This window comes from Vigna umbellata, chromosome 2 (assembly GCF_029865625.1).
Source record: "Vigna umbellata cultivar VRB3 chromosome 2, Vumbellata_1.0, whole genome shotgun sequence".
NCBI lineage: Eukaryota > Viridiplantae > Streptophyta > Magnoliopsida > Fabales > Fabaceae > Vigna > Vigna umbellata.
The window spans coordinates 26260224-26280797 of NC_142166.1; the positions used below are offsets into that span (position 1 = coordinate 26260224).

The 20574-nt window shown below is 36.8% G+C and overlaps 1 protein-coding gene across 1 annotated transcript in view; it reads left to right on the forward strand.

Moving 5' to 3' along the window:
- Window positions 1–343: 343 nt before the first annotated feature.
- Window positions 344–20574, forward strand: part of LOC148203705 (uncharacterized) — a 31179-nt gene continuing 10948 nt past the window's right edge. Inside the window, exons 1-2 of the mRNA XM_088107723.1 lie at window positions 344–616; window positions 4755–4839. Coding sequence (XP_087963849.1) covers window positions 344–616; window positions 4755–4839 — 358 coding nt within the window. The remainder of the gene's footprint in view (window positions 617–4754; window positions 4840–20574) is intronic.

Sequence of the window (20574 nt, forward strand, 5' to 3'; positions counted from 1 at the left end):
GTTAATTTTTCCTGCAGATTTCTATATCTTGGACATGAAGGATGATGAAGGAATCAGTCCAACAACTATTATCTTGGGAAGACCTTTCATGATGACAGCACGAACCAAGATAGATGTGCATGCAGGATCATTGACAATGGAGATAGGAGACGAGAAGGTGTGGTTCAACGTGTTGGAAGCTGGGAAGCACCAGATTAAAGATCATTCTTTGTTTTGTATTGATTTATCAAGTGATGTTGTAAACAATTTTTCTTTTTCAAATATGTCGTGCCTAATTTTGGACGAAAAAGAAAATTGTAAAGCAGGTAATATTGAGGACACGGTATTAATAGATGATACCTCTATGGCGTTCGAGTGTGATGTTGAGGTGGCTGAGATTACCTTAGGCAGTAAAAGTTTGCCATCTGTGGTGCAACCACCCATTTTGGAGTTGAAACCTTTACCGTCCCATTTGAAATATGCTTATCTTGAGAGGGATGGGAAACTCCCTGTTATTATATCTACATTGCTTATCAGAGACCATAATACAGCAATAGGCTGGACTTTAGCAGATATTCCTGGTATTAGCCATTCTTTTTGCATGCATAGAATACTTTTGGAGGAGGATGCTAAACCAGTGAGACAACCTCAAGGAAGACTGAATCCTCAACTGATGGGGGTTGTAAAGAAAAAGGACACCAAGTTGCTAGAAATAGGTCTTATATATTCAAATTCTGACAGCACTTGGGTGGGCCCTATACATGTGATTCCCGAGAAATATGAAATCACAATGGTCAAGAACGAGAAGGACAAGTTGACTCTTATTCAAGATAGAAGTGGGTCACATAATTTAGTAGTTGACCATCTTAGTAGGATTGAAAAGGGGAAAGACAACATTCCTATCCAAGATGACTTTTCCAATGAAGTCCTACTAGCATTCCTTCCACCATGAAGGAGGTAAGTTCCCTCATATTTTTTCTTTGCATTTTATATATAAGGCATACATTGAGGACAATGCATAGTTTAAGTGTGGGGGTGTGGGGAAACAATTAATTTTGTTGCCTATTTTGTTTGTCTATTTTGTTTGTTTTTAATAAATATTTGCATTGGATTTGAGAGTTTGAATCAGTAACTGGAATGATCATGAATTCAAGAAGAAGAAAAAATGAGTCATGTTGATATGAGTGGATTGCTTTTATGATTTGCTGATTGAGTTGACTTGAGAATTTCCTGATTAAATCTTTTGTGAAAGAAATTTGAAACCATGTGAGTTTTGGGCTTAATGTTAAGGATGGACCACCATGTGTCATACCTATTTTTTTTTTTTTGTGATTTGCCCATGTTTTGTTGATACTCTAATAGTTAGCTTGATTCTGTGTTGTGCAACTAAGGAGAATATGCATGATTTGATATGATTGAGGCATTTCTTGTTTTAACTACTTAGCCAAATAAACTTGTCCTAACATTAATCCATTGGAACCCCCTTTGAGCCTTAAGCCTATTTTTCTTGTTCCTTACCTTATGAGAAAAGAAGAATCATATGTTCCTTACCTTATGAAGAAAGTGTGATTTTGCTTCGTTCTGGCCAAAGATCCTAACCCTAGGTCGACTAAAACCTTATATAGCTTCCTAAAGATTACAGAAAAGTGGCCCAAGGCCCATTAAAATGGCGCTCAGCGGTGAGTGCGGTTCTTCTATTTGACGCTCAGTTGTAACTTTGCCCCTCAGCGGTGACTGCGGATCTTCAAAGTGTCGCTCAGCGGTAAAAGTGGCGCTGAGCGGTACTTGCGGCTCTTCTTTTATGCACTTTTCTTCCTTTTCTGAGTCCTTCTCTTAGCTACTTCACTTCTTTCATTCAATTCATCTTAAAACCTACAAAAACAAGGAAAACCAAGCATAAAACCTATCCAACTCTCTTATTTCTAAAACATAAGAAAAAGCATGATTACAAGTCAGTTTGCAAGGCATAAAGGTTGTTTTTTATGTCAAATTTAAGTATAAAAATAATAGTTTTTCAACTGTTATCAGTGTCCTCTTCTTTATAACCCCATCAGTTGAGGATTCAGTCTTCCTTGAGGTTTTCTCACTGGTTTAGCATCCTTCTCCAAAAGTATTCTATGCATGCAACAAGAAGGGCTAATTGATAACAGTTGAAAAATTGTTATTTTTATACTTAAAACTGACTTCAATTACATCCTTTATGACATAAAAATTAGCTTGAACTCATGATTTTGTTGAATTAATGGGAATAATAGAGTTGGACAGGTTTTATGCTTGATTACCTTGATTTTGAAGGTTTTTAGATGAAATTGATGAAAGAAGTGAAAAGGGATAGAGATGGAATCAGAAAAGGACAAGAAAAGTGCAAAAGAGGAGAAAACAGAAGTGTCACGCGTTACTACCGTTGAGCGGTATTTACCGCTGAGCGACACTTTTCTGGGCTTGGGCCTACTTTTCTGTATTTTTTAGATTATAAGCTTTAGGACGTTCTAGAGTTGGTATCTTTGGCTGTGACGAAGCAAAAACACTCTCTTTCACCCCTTGGAGGAGGATTTTGGATGCGAAGGCTCCTTTCTCAACTTTCTCGGGTTCTATCGTTCACTTTTCCATTGTATTTCATCTAGTTTCACCATGAATATGGTGAACAAAACTTATTTTATTGTTGGGGAATCAATGTAAATCTTTAGAAACTCTCTTGTATGGAATTTGTTCTTCAAGATCATTTATATGATACATGCTTTCTTTCATTAATAGTTAGGGTTTTTTCTCTTTGCTCAAAGCATGCATAGTTTAACTCATTTGATGTCATGATTATTGGTTTTGTCGATATGGACACATACGGGGAAATCTAGATCTAGGGAAAATCTCCCATCAGTATATTACCAACCTAGACATAGGAGTATGATGGTTGGCTGCCTTTAAGCTTTTGTTCATTATAATGCATGATTAATTGCTAGGGAGACAAGACATTGTAAACTAGTGATTATGATTAGGCTTTCTTCGCCGAGACATCGGGTTTAAAGTAATTTAGAAAGTGGCATTAACATTAATGAAAAGAATGATGAATTCCTAAATACAAGAGAGTGGAAAAGATGAACTTGATAAACCCCAACAACATATTCATCTGTATATTTCAATTCACACTTTTGTTTCCTCTTGCCCATTGATCACCATATGCATACATATTTACTTTTCAGTCTTTTGCATTCGAAACTTACAACAATTTGTTCTCGAGTCTTAATTAATCAATAAATTACATAGGTGTCTAGGCCTTGTGTCTCTTGGGAAACGATACTTGGTCTTACCAGGATTATTACTTGATACGATTCGGTTACACTTGTCGAGGGGTAAATACTAATACTAGGAATATCTGCTAAGTTCAGCCTATTGCTTTCTTGCGGTCTCTGATAACCTGTAATAGTTGTTTTTCTTGCTCATCAATAAGCAATGCAGATATAATAACAAAGAGTTTCTCATCCTTCTCAAAATATTTCAAATGGGATGGTCAAGGTTCAACTCCAAAACGGGTAGTTGTACCACAGATGGCAACATCTTACTACCTAAGGTAATCTCAGCCACCTCAACATCACACTCGAACGCCACAAAAGTATCATCTATTAATACGGCGTCCTGAATATCACCTGCTTTACAATTTCCTTTTTCGTCCAAAATTAGGCACGACATATTTGGAAAAGAAAAATTGTTTACAACATCACTTGATAAGTCAATACAAAACAAAGAATGATCTTTAATCGAGTGCTTTCCAGCTTCCAACATGTTGAACCGCACCTTCTCGTCTCCTATCTCCATTGTCAATGATCCGACATGCACATCTATCTTGGTTCGTGCTGTCATCATGAAAGGTCTTCACAAGATAATAGTTGTTGGATTGATTCCTTCATCATCCTTCATGTCCAAGATATAGAAATCTGCAGGAAAAATTAACTTGTCTATTCGGACAAGGACGTCCTCAAGCACACCTGCTGGGTTAACTATGCTATGGTTGGCCACTTGAATGACCACACCAGTAGTCTTAAGAGGTCCCAAAGATAGAGAAGTAAACATTAATAAAGGCATTACATTTATGGAAGCCCCTAAATCTAGCATGGCATTTTCAAACTTTGAATTTCCAATAACACATGGAATAGAAAACATACCTGGATCCTTGCATTTTCCCGGTATTTCAATATGCTTCTTAATCAAGCTTGACACATTTCTTCCCAAATTCACAACCTCATTATCCATAAAACGCCTTCTATTTGTGCAAATTTCTTTCAAAAACTTGGCGTATTTAGGGTTTTTCTTAACAACATCTAGCAAAGGAATGTTGATCTCCACCTTCTTGAAAGTATTTAAACTCTCTTGGTCTAATTCCTCCATTTTTTTGTTTCTCGGCTTCAACCGATTTGGATATGGAGGAGGTGGAGAATAAGATGAAGAAGAATATTTAGAAGAAGAGTTAGAAGATACTAACCTGGATTTATCAGTGGTAGTCTCAGGTGATGGTTCACTTGGTCCTCCATTGTCATCAATTTGCGCTGCTTCTTTCTCCTTATCTTCATCCTCTTGGGCTCCTTTAGGGCCTTCTACTTGCTTACTCGTTCTCAAAGTAATAACACTTACATTTTGCGGGTTGATCAATGTTTGTGCAGGTAGTTTATTTAACTCCTTAGCCTCTAATTTTTCAACCCTCTGAGTCAACTCTACAATTGATTTCTTGATTTCTGAATTTTTCTCAATTATTGTCTTCATGAAATCTTGCATTGACATTTCAGGTTGAGGTTATTGCCTTTGTTGAGGTGGAAGATAAGGTTGTCTGTTCTGCTGATACCTATTGGAAGATAAATCATGATAATTCTGGTAAAGTCTATTTCCTCCAATCATGTTTGCAGCAAAAACTTGAGATGGGTTTTCCATAGTTGTTTCCACCAAGCTAGTACATTCATTAGTATAATGGTCAGTTGAAATGCAAATTCCACACTTCTTAGCAATTTGTGTTTCTTTCATTATTGATCAAAACTCATGCATACATGTTTACTTATTGTCTTTTGCATTTGGAACCTCAAGAATTTGTTCACAAGTCTTAAATAATCAACAAATCATATAACTAACTAGGTTGTGAGTCCTTTGGGAGAACGATACTTGGTCTTACCGAGTTTATTACTTGATACGATTCGGTCACACTTGCCGAGGGTTAAACAAGTTTTTGCCGCCGTTTTTCGGTGTTCATAAATTTGTCATCAAGTTTTTGGCGTCGTTGCCGGGGACTCGTGGTTTAACTAGTTTATTTGTGTGATTATTGATTATCTTTGAATTGAATTTTGAATTTTGAAATTTGAATTTCTATTTTTATTTTCTGTTTTTATTTTCTATTTTTATTTTTCTGTTTTTATTTTATTTTATTTTTTTTTCAGTTTTTTTTTCTTCGGTTATTATTTTATTTTATTTTATTTTTTTGTTTTTATTTTTTTTCATTTTTCTGTTTTTATTTTTCTGTTTTTATTTTATCTTCTTATCTCTTATTTTATATTTTTCTATATCTTTTTGTGCTAACAAATTTTTCTAGGGACTTGTTTTCTTGTGTATGCAGGAAGCAATTCGAACTAGAAGCAAGAAAACCTCGGAACCTCTTCTTGAAGGCTTAGACGAGAGTAGACAGAGGAGAAGAATCCGTACATCTATAGAACTTTTCCCTCCTCCGGAAGATCTTTTACAACCTTCACCACAAGGTTCTCACCATAGCACTGAGGAGATGGAGAATAATAATGCTAAGACGGACTCTTGCAAATTACTCTAATGTAGTTGGCCCTCAGCATTTCAATAGCATAGCAAGACCGAGGGTCAATGCAGCTAATATGGAGGTGAAACCGACATTAATCCAACTGGTTAAGAGTAACCAACTTAATGGGTTGTCTCATGAAAGCTCATATGAGCACCTCACAACCTTTAATGAAATTTTCAATACAGTGAAGATAAACGGGGTGCCTAACGAAACAATCAAACTTAGCCTAATTCCATTCTCATTAGGAGGCAACGCTAAGCTTTGGTTGAACTCTTTTCCAGAAGAGAGCTTTACAGAGTGGGAAGCTGTGGTGACAAAGTTCTTGAACAAATACTTCCCACAATCCAAGGTAAACAAAGAAAAGCAAGAGATATCATCTTTCAGGCAAGGCATGGAGGAATCACTAGGTCATGCATGGGATAGGTACAAAAGCCTACTAAGAAAGACTCCCACGCATGGATTTGACGAAGTGGAAGTAATCCTAATCTTCCTTGGAGGTCTTGGTTCACAAACCAAGATGATGCTTGACGCCTCAGTTGGAGGCAATATCAAATGGAAGACTACAGAGGAAGGCACAGAAATAATTGAAAACATGGCTACTAATGATAATGAGCTGAACAGTGAAAGAGGAGCTCCTAGTCAAAAGGAGTTGCTACAATCAAATGATGCCCTGCTTATTCAAAATAAGATTATTTCTCAGCAGTTGGAAGAAGTAATTACGAAACTTTCTCAATTACCACAAGAAATACAAAATGTTTCAATGGTTCAATGGCAGCAGCAAAAATGGCAAACGCAACCTACTCCATCTAGGAAGACAACAAAACTTGACGAGACTTTCCAACAATTCTTGAAGACGAATGCATCTTATTGCAAGAATGTGGAAGTTTCATTTAAAAATATGAAGATCCATAGCGAGCAAATAGTTGACAAGATGAAAAATGATAATCTCATAAAGGAGTGTAAGACTATTGTGACTAGAACTGGTAAGGTGTTAGAGGAGAGAAAAATAGAAAGAGAGGAGAAAGAAAATAAGAGTGAAAAAGAAACATGTGAGTGGAAATAAAGAGTTGAGAGAGAGAAAAAGAAAGAAGAAGAAGATGAAAAGAAAGAAAAAAAAGAGAGATAAGAGAGAGATGAGAGACAAAAAGAAAGAGAGTTTGAAAAACCACTTCCTTATCCAAAGAACTATTCAAGGAAGGAGAAAGAAAAACAGTTGGAAAGATTCATGGAGTTGTTTAAGAAGCTGCAGATTACTATACCATTTTCTTAAGCATTGCAACAGATGCCATCATATGCAAAATTTTTGAAGGAACTCCTTACAAAGAAAAACAAGTACATTGAGAAGGAAACTATCAAAATACAGGGTAACTGCAGTGCAATCATACAGAAATTACCTCCTAAGCTTAAAGATCCAGGAAGTTTCACTATTCCGTGCACCATAGGAGATTTGGAAGTTGGAAGAGCATTGATTTATTTGGGAGCTAGCATTAATTTAATCCCGCTATCCATGTTTAAAACAATTGAGGGTTTGGAAATCAAACCTACCAGAATGGCTCTTCAACTGGCAGATAGGTCTCTTAACTATCCATATGGAGTGGTTGAAGACGTTTTAGTGAAGGTTGACAAGTTTGTATTTCCAGTAGATTTTATTGTAATGGAGAGGGAAGGGAATGGTGATGTACCTCTCATTCTTGGGAGACCTTTTATGAAGACTGCTAGAGTTTTAATTGATATAGAGAATGGTAAGCTTAAAGTGAGAGTTCACGATGAAGAAGTCAACTTTGACGTATTCAAAGCCATGACATATCCATATGATGATAAAGCATGTTTTCAATTTGACGAACTTGATGAAGTTTGTATGGTGCAAGAAAGGATGGTGCGTTATGTTTCTCCATTAGAGAAAACTCTTATTGATGCTTGTGAAGATTTAGATGAAGGAGAAGAGAAATTAATTGAAGAATGTCTGATGGACTGACGACAAATTTATGAACCCGACAACGGCGCCAAAACTTGTTTAACCCTCGGCAAGTATGACCAAATCGTATCAAGTAATAAACTCGGTAAGACCAAGTATCGTTCTCCCAAAGGACTCACGGCCTAGCTAGTTATATGATTTCTTGATTATATAAGACTTGTGAACAAATTGTTATAAGTTTCAAATGCAAAAGACAATAAGTAAACATGTATGCATGAGTTTTGATCAATGGAAAAGAGGAACACAAAAACTTTGAACGAATTAGATGGATGAGTATGTTGTTGGGGTTATCAATTTCATCTTATCCACTCTCATATACTTTTAGGAATTCATCATTCTTTTCATCAATTGCTAATGCCACTCTCCAAATCACCTTGCAAGAAGGCCTATCCTTAATTACGAGTTCATACAATTCCTAGCATCCCTAATAATTAATTCGGAAGTGCAGAAGCTTAACGGCAACCAACCCTCATATTCCTATGTCTAGGCAATATGCTATTGGGAGAAATTCCCCGGATCTAGATTTCCCCGCACGTTCCCATATCGAGACAAAATCAATAATCATGGCATTGAATGAGTTAAACAATGCAAGCTTTAAGCAAAGAGTAAAAACCCTAACTAATGATGAAATAAAGCATGTATCTCAAATAAGAAGTTTAAACACAAGTTCCATATATGAGAGCTTCAAAAGATTACATTGATTCCCCAACAACAATACAAAGTTTAGTTTACCCTATTCATGGTGAAACTAGATGAACAATAATGAAATAATGGAAGAGATAGAAAAACCCTATACAGAGAAGAGGAGAGCCGTCACCATCTCCCAATCTACCCCCAAGGGGTGAAAAGTGTGTTTTTGCTTCCTCCCAGCCAAAGATACAAACCCTAGGACGTCCTACAGCTTATATACTATTCTAAAATATACAGAAAATTAGGCTCAAGCCCAAAATAATGCTGCTCAGCGGTAAGTGCGTGAAGTTGATTTTTCCCCTCAGCGTCAATTTCACCCCTCAACGGAGCCAACGTGGGTTTCTGAGTGCCGCTTGATGACAAATTTATGAACACCGAAAAACGGCGTCACAAACTTGTTTAACCCTCGGTAAGTGTGACCGAATCGTATCAAGTAATAAAACTCGGTAAGACCAAGTATCGTTCTCCCAAAGGACTCATGGCCTAGTTAGCTATATGATTTGTTGATTATTTAAGACTTGTGAACAATTGATTTTAGGTTTTAAATGCAAAAGACAATAATTACACATGTATGCATGAATTTGATCAATGGAAAAGAGGAATACAAACACTTTAATGAATTAGATGGATGAGTATGTTGTTGTGGTTATCAATTTCATCTTATCCACTCTCATATACTTTTAGGAATTCATCATTCTTTTCATCAATGTTAATTCCACTCTCTAAATCACCTTGCAAGAAGGCCTATCCTTAATTACGAGTTCATACAATTCCTAGAATCCCTGATGGACAAATTTGTAAGCACCAAAATATGATGTCACAAACTTGTTTCACAATCGGCAAGTATGACCGAATCGTTCAAGTAATAAAACTTGGTAAGACCAAGTATCGTTCTTCCCAAAGGACTCACGACCTAGTTTAGTTATGTGATTTCTTGATTAGCTAAGACTTAAGAAAACAATAATTGAAATTTTAATATGCAAGACGAAAATAAACATGTATGCATGAATTGATCAATGGCAAAGACATAAGATAAACACTTTCAATGGATTAAATGAATGAATATGTTGTTGGGGGTCAATTTCATCTCATCCACTCTCATATATTTTAGGAATTCCTCTTTCAAATCATCATTGTTAATGCCACTCTCTAATGTACCATTCTAGATGGCTTCTCCCTAATCAAATAGTTCATACAATTCCTAGCATTCCTAATGATTAGTTCATGAGTGCAGGAGCTTAAGGCAACCAATATAATGTTGTCAGTAAAATATTGGGAGAAATTCCCCGGATCTAGATTTCCCCGTACGTGTCCGTATCAACAAAACCAATAATCATGCATTAGAATGAGTTAAACAATGCAAGCATTGAGCAAAGAGGAAAAACCCTAACTAATGATGAAAAGAAAGCATATGTCTTAATTCAAAGATGTATTCAACAAATCCATATATGAGAGCTTCAAGAGATTACATTGATTCCCCAACAAACATACAAGGTTTAGTTCACCATATTCATGGTGAACCTAGATGAATAACAATGAAAGTATGAAAGAATAAACCCAATAAAGGTGAAGAGGTAGCCTGAGCATCCAAGATCCTCCTTCAAAGGGGTGAAAGAGAGAGTGTTTGCCTCGTATCTGCCAAAGATGCCTAACTATAGGACGTGCAAGCCCTTATATACTAATCTAGAGTTACAAAAGATTACAAAAGTCCAAGCCCAAAAAGTGCCGCTCAGCGGTATTTACCGCTCAGCGGTGATTGCGCGTCTTCTTTCTTCCCCTCAGCGGCCATTTTGCCCCTCAGCGGTTCCAACGTCACCTCTTGAGTGCCGCTCAGCGGTAGTTTGCCGCTGAGCGGTGCCTTCGACTTCTCCTTTTTGCACTCTTTCTTGTCTTTTCTAATGTCCTCTCTCTTATTCTTCACTTCTTTCACCAAATTCACCTCAAAACCTGCACAAAAACACTTAAATCAAGCATAAACCTGTCCAGCTCTCTTATTTCTGAAAATATAAACAAAAGGCATGATTTCAAGCTAGTTTCTAAGTCTAAAGGTTGCTTTTAGTATCAACTTTAAGCATGAAAATAACAGTTTTTCAACTGTTATCACAACCCCAAACTTAGAACTTTGCTTGTCCTCAAGCAAATAAAATGTAACTCCATCTCCAACCAATTCATATGATGGTTTACTCATTCAAAATCCTCTTTTCAAGATAAGTAATAACTTCACTCAAACTTAAGACCAAGAGTTCAATCAAGATGTGCACATGCTTTAGTGTTCACAAAGTCATTTAAATTCCAACAAATGCTATTTTTCATGAATGATCAATCAATTAAGCATGGATGTTCATGTGCTTATGGAATATTTCCTCACTAGGTAAAGTGTTTCACTCAACACACAAGCGTATAAGAGGTAAAGTGTTTCACTCATTCACTCCACTATCACTATCACATGAATCAACTTTGCCTTTCATTTAACCACAATCAAATACATTCACAAGCATGCATCATCACAAGGACTTTTCAATGGCTTATAATGTGGCTGGGCTAACAAGAAAATTGGTTTTTCTGGATCACAAAATCCTTGAGTTAAGAGAATCATAACACACAATCTTCTTATTCATTCCCAACTTTCTTTTGCCTTTGCTTTTGCATTTGCATTGAGCTTTGCTTCTTTTTCTTTTCTTTTCTTTGCATATTCTTACTTTTTAGCTCTTAGCTCAATGCTTTTTCCTTTTTCATGTTTCCCCAATAACCCCAAACTTGAACATTTAACAATACCACACAAGATCTTCTACTTAACTCAAGGTAAAGATTTTCAATCAAGGGTGTTCAGTGTATATTTAAGGCTAAAGGTTCAAAGGATAGAACACAACGTGTTCTCTTTTAGAAGGCTAACTTTATGAATTTGGCCAATAAAAAGGGTTTCAAAAACACGGCCTTTGATCATATGATGCAAAACAAGCAATTGATTCAATCATAGAAAACCTGGGCAAAGTCATTCATGCTTTCAAAGTAATAGCATTCAACAATAACAACTCTGGAGCTCAAAACCTCACATATAAGCTCATTCACATTTGACATGCACATCCTGCTTAATTTCACAATCACAATCATGATATTATGCATTTGTTCACAAAGCTTGTGAATCACCTGTATAAGCATTTTAATGTGCACATCATCTCAACATTAATCAATCAATAAGCATCATTCAATCATTACTTATCACACAATCACAGTTAATAGCAAACCATCATAAGGAACCAGGTGTTCAATAGAGTACATCAAACCCTAATCTAAAAACAAAAACAAAAACAACTTACAAAGTACTGGGTTGCCTCCCAGTAAGCGCTTGTTTAACGTCCCGAGCCTGACCCAAACTTTCAAGGATCCACCAACAACATCATGGTGGACAATTGTTGCACCTCTCCCCCTAGATAGGGCTTGAGACGTTGACCATTTACCACCCAACTTCTCTGCGGATCATCAGATGGATTAAAGATTTCAATTGCTCCATGCGGATGCACTTCTTTTATCACAAATGGTCCTGTCCATTTTGACTTCAGCTTCCCAGGAAATATCTTCAATCTTGAATTGAACAATAATACCTGTTGTCCTGGATTGAAAACTCTATTCACCAACTTCCTGTCATGATAAAATTTCATTTTGTCTTTGTAAGCCTTGGATGAATCATATGCATGTAAGCGCATTTCTTCAAGCTCCAAAATCTGCCGTCTGCGGGTGCATTGAGTGTCATAAGGATCAAAATTCAAGAATTTCAAAGCCCATAATGCTCTATGCTCCAGTTCAACTGGCAAATGGCATGCTTTCCCATAGACTAGTTGAAATGGTGATAATCCCATAGACGTCTTCATTGCTGTCCTATAAGCCCAAAGAGCATCATCCAATTTGAGAGACCAATCCTTTCTGGATGAAGTCACAGTCTTTTCCAGGATTCTTTTTATCTCCCTGTTAGACACCTCAGCTTGGCCATTGGTTTGTGGATGATAAGGTGCAGCTACCTTATGCTTTACTCCATAGTGTTTGAGTACTTTCTCTAGCTGATAATTGCAAAAATGAGATCCTCCATCACTGATCAACACTCTTGGAGTGCCAAAACGTGAGAATATCTGCCTCTTCAGGAATTTAATTACCGTGCTAGCATCATTTTTAGGACAAGCCAATGCTTCCACCCATTTACTCACATAATCCACTGCTACCAGAATATATTCATTGTTGAAAGATGGAGGGAAGGGTCCAACAAAGTCAATACCCCAACAATCAAAGACCTCAACCTCTAAAATACCTTGTAAAGGCATCTCATGACGTTTAGTGATTGTCCCTGCTCTTTGACATTTGTCACAATTCCTAGCATGATTATGAGCATCCTTAAATAAAGTTGGCCAATAGAATCCTGATTGAAGGACTTTTGCTGCTGTTCTTTCTCCATTAAAATGTCCTCCATAAGGTGAATCATGACAATGCCAGAGAATTCCTTCTGCTTCTTCATTTGTAACACATCTCCTTAGAAGATTATCCGCTCCAATTTTGAACAAATACGGATCATCCCATACAAACTGCTTGGCATCATGTAGAAATTTCTTTCTCTGTTGCCAAGTTAAATCTTCTGGCATGACTCTTGCAGCTTTGAAATTGGCCATATCAGCAAACCAGGGCCTCTGCTGAATATACATGAGTGATTCATCTGAAAAAGATTCCCAGATTGCAGACTCCTTGCTAGTGACCTCATTGTTGACTAACCGTGACAAATGATCAGCAATTAAGTTCTCACTTCCTTTCTTATCACGGATTTCTACATCAAATTCTTGTAATAGTAGTACCCATCTAATCAGACGTGGCTTAGAATCTGGTTTTGTCAACAAATATTTGATAGCTGCATGATCTGTATAGACAATCACCTTAGACCCAATAAGATAGGGTCTAAATTTCTCTAGAGCATATACAATGGCAAGAAACTCTTTCTCTGTAGTAGCATAATTCAATTGAGCATCATTCAGCACCTTGCTAGCATAATAGATTGGATGAAACTTTTGTTCCTTCCTTTGGCCGAGAACAACTCCCAATGCATAATCACTTGCATCACACATTAATTCAAAATTTTGATTCCAATCTGGTGCTACAATTACTGGAGCTGACACTAGCTTCTTCTTCAATATATCAAAAGCTTTCAGACAATCTTCGTTCATCACAAAAGGCGCATCCTTCATCAAAAGATTACTCAATGGTTTAGCAATTTTTGAGAAATCTTTGATGAATCTTCTATAGAACCCAGCATGACCAAGAAAACTCCTAATCCCCCTTACATCTGTTGGGGGAGGCAGTTTCTCAATGACTTCTACTTTGGCTTTATCCACCTCAATTCCTTTAGCAGAGATTTTATGCCCCAGTACAATCCCTTCAGTTACCATGAAATGACATTTCTCCCAATTCAGAACCAGATTTGTCTGAACACATCTTTTGAGGACAGTGTTCAAATTAGCTAAACATCTTTGGAAAGAATTTCCAAAAACTGAGAAGTCATCCATGAATACTTCAATGCATTTTTCTAAAAGATCAGAAAAGATTGCCTGCATACACCTCTGAAACGTAGCTGGAGCATTACATAATCCAAAAGGCATCTTTCTATATGCAAAGATACCAAAAGGACAAGTAAAAGCCGTCTTCTCCTGGTCTTTTGGATCTACCACAATTTGATTATATCCAGAATATCCATCCAGAAAACAATAGAAAGCCTGCCCTGATAACCTTTCTAGCATCTGATCCATGAAGGGAAGAGGAAAATGATCTTTCCTGGTAGCTTTATTCAGTTTCCTGTAATCAATGCACATGCGCCAGCCAGTAACTGTCCGAGTAGGAATAAGTTCATTCTTATCATTATAAATTACTGTCATCCCTCCTTTCTTTGGAACCACCTGTACTGGACTCACCCATTCACTGTCAGAGATTGGATAGATGATACCAGCTTCTAGCAGTTTCAACACTTCTTTTCTGACCACCTCCTTCATGACAGGATTTAACCTTCTCTGCGGTTGAGCACTTGGTTTATAGTCCTCTTCCATAAAAATCCTGTGCATACAATAAGTTGGGCTAATACCTTTGAGATCTGATATTGACCACCCAATTGCTTCTTTGTTGGCTTTCAGAATTTCTATCAACTGCTCTTCTTCTTGTAAAGATAAAGAGTTGTTGATGATGACTGGCTTTGCTCCACCCTCTTCTAGAAACACATATTTCAAATGTGATGGCAATCTTTTCAATTCTGGCGACTGTGCTTTGATTGTTTCTTCCTTATCAATTGTTTCAAATATTGGATCTTCCTCTGGACCCTTTTTCAATGTTTCCAAGTCCATCAGACATTCATCGATCAATTTCTCTTCTTCTTCATCCAAATCTTCACATGCATCAATGAGCGTTTTTTCCAATGGTGAAATATTACGCACCATTCTTTCTTGAACCATACAAACTTCATCAAGTTCATCAAATTGAAAGCATGCTTTGTCATCATTTGGATACGTCATGGCCTTGGATACATCAAAAGTAACTTCCTCATCATCAACTCTCAGTTTAAGCTTACCATTCTCCACATCAATCAAAACTCTAGCAGTCTTCATAAAAGGTCTCCCCAGAATAAGAGGAACATCACTAGCTCCTTCCATCTCCATCACAATGAAATCTACTGGGAATACAAATTTGTCAACCTTCACTAGAACATCTTCAACCACTCCATATGGATATTTAAGAGACCTGTCTGCCAATTGAAGAGCCATTCTGGTTGGTTTAATTTCCAACCCCTGAATTGTTCTGCACATGGATAGCGACATTAGATTAATGCTAGCTCCCAAATCAATCAATGCTCTTCCAACTTTCACATCTCCTATGGTACATGGAATGGTGAAGCTTCCTGGGTCTTTAAGTTTAGGAGGTAGTTTCTGTATGATTGCACTGCAATTGCCCTGTATATTGATAGTTTCCTTCTCAATGTACTTGTGTTTCTTTGTGAGAAGTTCCTTCAAAAATTTTGCATATGCTGGCATCTGTTGCAATGCTTCAGAGAATGGTATAGTGATCTCCAACTTCTTAAAGAGTTCCATGAATCTTTCCAACTGCTTTTCTTTCTCCTTCCTTGAATAACTCTTTGGATAAGGAAGTGGCTTTTCATACTCTTTTTCTTTCTGTCTCTCTTCTCTCTCATTTTTTTCTCTCCTCTCCTCTTCTTCTTTTCTCTTTTTCTCTCTCTCACATGTTTCTTTTTCACTCTCACTCTCATTTTCTTTCTCCTCTCTCTCTTTTTGTCTCTCCTCTAACACTCTACCGCTTCTAGTCACAACAGTTTTGCACTCCTTTCCAAGATTATCCTGTTTAATTTCGTCAACTATTCTCTCAACATGAACCTCCATTTTTTTAAATGCAACATCCACATTATGACAATAGGACGCATTTGTCTTCAAGAATCTCTGGAAAGTCTCTTCAAGCTTTGTTGTTTTCTCAACTGGAGTAACTTGCATCTGCCATTTTTGTCGTTCTTGAACCATTGAGACCTGTTGTATTCCCTGTGGTATTCGAGAAAGTTTCATGGTTACTTCCTCAAGCTGTTGAAAGAGAGTTTTATTTTGTTCTAGCAGAGCATCATGTAATGGTAACAACTCCCTCTGATGAAAGTCTCCTTTTTCAATATTGAGTTCGTTGTCACTAGTAGCCATATTTTCAATAATTTCAGTTGCTTCCTCTGGAGTCTTCCATTTGATATTGCCTCCAGCTGAAGCATTCAGTATCATCTTGGTTTGTGAACCAAGCCCTCCAAGGAAAGTTAGGACTACTTCTTCTTCTCTGAAACCATGCATAGGAGTTTTACGTAACAATCCTTTGTATCTGTCCCATGCATGTCCAAGTGATTCTTCCATGCCCTGCTTGAATGAAGATATCTCTTGCTTGCCCTTAGTCACCTTAGATTGTGGGAAGTATTTGTTTAAAAACTTTGTAACCACTGCTTCCCACTCTGTAAAACTTTCTGCTGGAAAAGAGTTCAACCAAAGCTTAGCATTGCCTCCCAATGAGAAAGGAAACAAGCTAAGTTTGATAGCTTCGTCTGGCACCCCATTAATCTTGACCGTATTGCAGATTTCATTAAAGGTTGTAAGGTGCTCATATGGGTTTTCATGTGATAACCCATTAAATTGATTACTCTTCACCAGTTGAATTAATGCTGGTTTGACCTCCATGTTGGTTGCATTGACTCTAGGTCGAGCTATGCTGTTAAAGTGTTGAGGTCCAGCAAGATTAGTATAATCTGCAAGAGTTCTTCTAGCATTATTGTTCTCCATACTCCTTGTGCTATTGAACTAGTGCTGGTTTGACCTTCCTGCATACACAAGAAAACAAAACCCTAGAAAAGATTTGTTAGCGCAAAAAGATATGGGAGAAGATAGAGATTCAAAAGATAAAAAGATTTAGAAGATAGAAGATTTAGAAGATAGAATGAAATAAAACCTAATCTAAAATATAAAATCTAATCTAAAAGATAAAATAAAATAAAATCTAACCTAACCTAAAAGATAGAATAAGAATAAAATAAAATCTAACCTAAAAAGATAAAAAGATAAAATCTAATAAAATAAAATAAAATCTAATCTAAAAAAATAAAATAAAATCAAATAAAATACAAACTGAAAAATATAAACAGAAAAATAAAATAAAATAAAATAAAAATTCGAAATTTAAAATAAAATAAAAAAAAATAAGTCAAAGATAATCAATAATCACACAAATTAACCAGTTAAACCACGAATCCCCGGCAACGGCGCCAAAAACTTGATGGACAAATTTGTAAGCACCAAAATATGATGTCACAAACTTGTTTCACAATCGGCAAGTATGACCGAATCGTTCAAGTAATAAAACTTGGTAAGACCAAGTATCGTTCTTCCCAAAGGACTCACGGCCTAGTTTAGTTATGTGATTTCTTGATTAGCTAAGACTTAAGAAAACAATAATTGAAATTTTAATATGCAAGACGAAAATAAACATGTATGCATGAATTGATCAATGGCAAAGACATAAGATAAACACTTTCAATGGATTAAATGAATGAATATGTTGTTGGGGGTCAATTTCATCTCATCCACTCTCATATATTTTAGGAATTCCTCTTTCAAATCATCATTGTTAATGCCACTCTCTAATGTACCATTCTAGATGGCTTCTCCCTAATCAAATAGTTCATACAATTCCTAGCATTCCTAATGATTAGTTCATGAGTGCAGGAGCTTAAGGCAACCAATATAATGTTGTCAGTAAAATATTGGGAGAAATTCCCCGGATCTAGATTTCCCCGTACGTGTCCGTATCAACAAAACCAATAATCATGCATTAGAATGAGTTAAACAATGCAAGCATTGAGCAAAGAGGAAAAACCCTAACTAATGATGAAAAGAAAGCATATGTCTTAATTCAAAGATGTATTCAACAAATCCATATATGAGAGCTTCAAGAGATTACATTGATTCCCCAACAAACATACAAGGTTTAGTTCACCATATTCATGGTGAACCTAGATGAATAACAATGAAAGTATGAAAGAATAAACCCAATAAAGGTGAAGAGGTAGCCTGAGCATCCAAGATCCTCCTTCAAAGGGGTGAAAGAGAGAGTGTTTGCCTCGTATCTGCCAAAGATGCCTAACTATAGGACGTGCAAGCCCTTATATACTAATCTAGAGTTACAAAAGATTACAAAAGTCCAAGCCCAAAAAGTGCCGCTCAGCGGTATTTACCGCTCAGCGGTATTTACCGCTCAGCGGTGATTGCGCGTCTTCTTTCTTCCCCTCAGCGGCCATTTTGCCCCTCAGCGGTTCCAACGTCACCTCTTGAGTGCCGCTCAGCGGTAGTTTGCCGCTGAGCGGTGCCTTCGACTTCTCCTTTTTGCACTCTTTCTTGTCTTTTCTAATGTTCTCTCTCTTATTCTTCACTTCTTTCACCAAATTCACCTCAAAACCTGCACAAAAACACTTAAATCAAGCATAAACCTGTCCAGCTCTCTTATTTCTGAAAATATAAACAAAAGGCATGATTTCAAGCTAGTTTCTAAGTCTAAAGGTTGCTTTTAGTATCAACTTTAAGCATGAAAATAACAGTTTTTCAACTGTTATCAATCCCTAATAATTAATTCTAAAGCACATAAGCTTAAAGGCAATCAACCCTCATATTCCTATGTCTAGGCAATATGCTATTGGGAGAATTTCCCCGGATCTAGATTTCCCCGTACGTTCCCATATCGACAAAATCAATAATCTTGACATCGAATGAGTTAAACAATGCATGCTTTGAGCAAAGAGGAAAAACCCTAACTAATGATGAAAGAAAGCATGTATCTCAAATAAGATTTTTAAACACAAATTCCAACAACAACAATACAAAGTTTAGTTCACCATATTCATGGTGAAACTAGATGAACAATAATGAAAGAATGGAAGAGATAGAAAAACCCTAGAAAGAGAAGAGGAGAGTCGTCACCATCTCCCAATCTACCCCCACGGGGTGAAAAGTGTGTTTCTGCTTCCTCCCAGCCAAAGATACAAACCCTAGGACGTCCTAAAGCTTATATTTTATTCTAAAATATACAGAAAATTAGGCCCAAGCCCAAAATAATGCCGCTCAGCGGTAAACTATCGCTCAGCAGTAAGTGTGTGAAGGTGATTCTTCCCCTTAGCGTCATTTTCACCCCTGAACGGAGCCAACGTGGGTTTCTGAGTGCCGCTCAGCGGTAAACGGCCGTTGAGCGGTAGTTGCGACTTCTCCTTTTGCACTTTTTGAATTCTTTTCTGATTCCATATCTATCCTTCTTCACTTCTTTCACCAAATTCACCTTAAAACCTGCATAAACACTGAAATCAAGCATAAACCTGTCCAGCTCTCTTATTTCCAAAAATATGAACAAAAACATGATTCCAAGCTAGTTTCTAAGAGTTAAAGGTTGCTTTTAGTATCAATTTTAAGCATAAAAATAACAGTTTTTCAACTGTTATCATGGACTTGGAAATATTTAAGAAGATTCCAGTGGAGGATACAAAATTTGAGATAATTGATAAGGAAGAAGAAGTCAAAGCAAAGAAGTTAGAATTAAGAATACTACCATCACATTTGAAGTATGTTTTTCTAGAAGAAGATGGAAAAAAGCCAGTCATCATCAGTAACTCTTTGTCTCCACAAGAAGAAGAACAGTTGATAGAAATTCTGAAAGCCAACAAAGAAGCGATTGGGTGGTCAATCTCAGATCTTAAAGGTATTAACCCAACTTATTGTATGCATAAGATCTTTATGGAAGATGACTATAGACCGAGTGCTCAACCACAGAGAAGGTTAAATCCTGTAATGAAGGAGGTGGTTAGAAAAGAAGTGTTGAAACTTTTGGAAGCTGGTATCATCTATCCAATCTCTGACAGTGAATGGGTAAGTCCAGTGCAGGTCGTTCCAAAGAAAGGCGGGATGACAGTAATTCATAATGATAAGAATGAACTTATTCCTACTCGGACAGTTACTGGATGGTGAATGTGCATTGATTACAGGAAGCTAAATAAAGCCACTATGAAGGATCCTTTTCCTCTTCCTTTCATGGACTAGATGTTGGAGAGATTAGCAGGTCAAGCTTTATATTGCGTTCTAGATGGATATTCTAGATACAATCAAATTGTGGTAGATCCAAAAGACCAAGAGAAGACGGCCTTTACTTGTCCTTTTGGTATCTTTGCCTATAGAAAGATGCCATTTGGATTATGTAATGCTTCAGCTACATTTCAAAGGTGTATGCAGGCGATTTTTGCAGATCTCTTATAAAAGTGCATTGAAGTCTTCATGGATGATTTTTCAGTCATTGGAAATTCTTTCCAAAGGTGTTTGGCTAATTTGGATATTTTTCTTAAAAGATGTGTTCAGACAAATCTTGTTCTTAATTGGGAGAAATGTCATTTCATGGTAACAGAAGGAATTGTGCTTGGACATAAAATTTTTTTCTAAAGGGATTGAGGTGGATAAAGCTAAAGTAGAAGTCATTGAGAAACTGCCTCCACCAACAAATGTAAAGAGAATCAGGAGTTTTCTAGGTCATGCTGGATTTTACAGAAGATTCATCAAAGATTTCT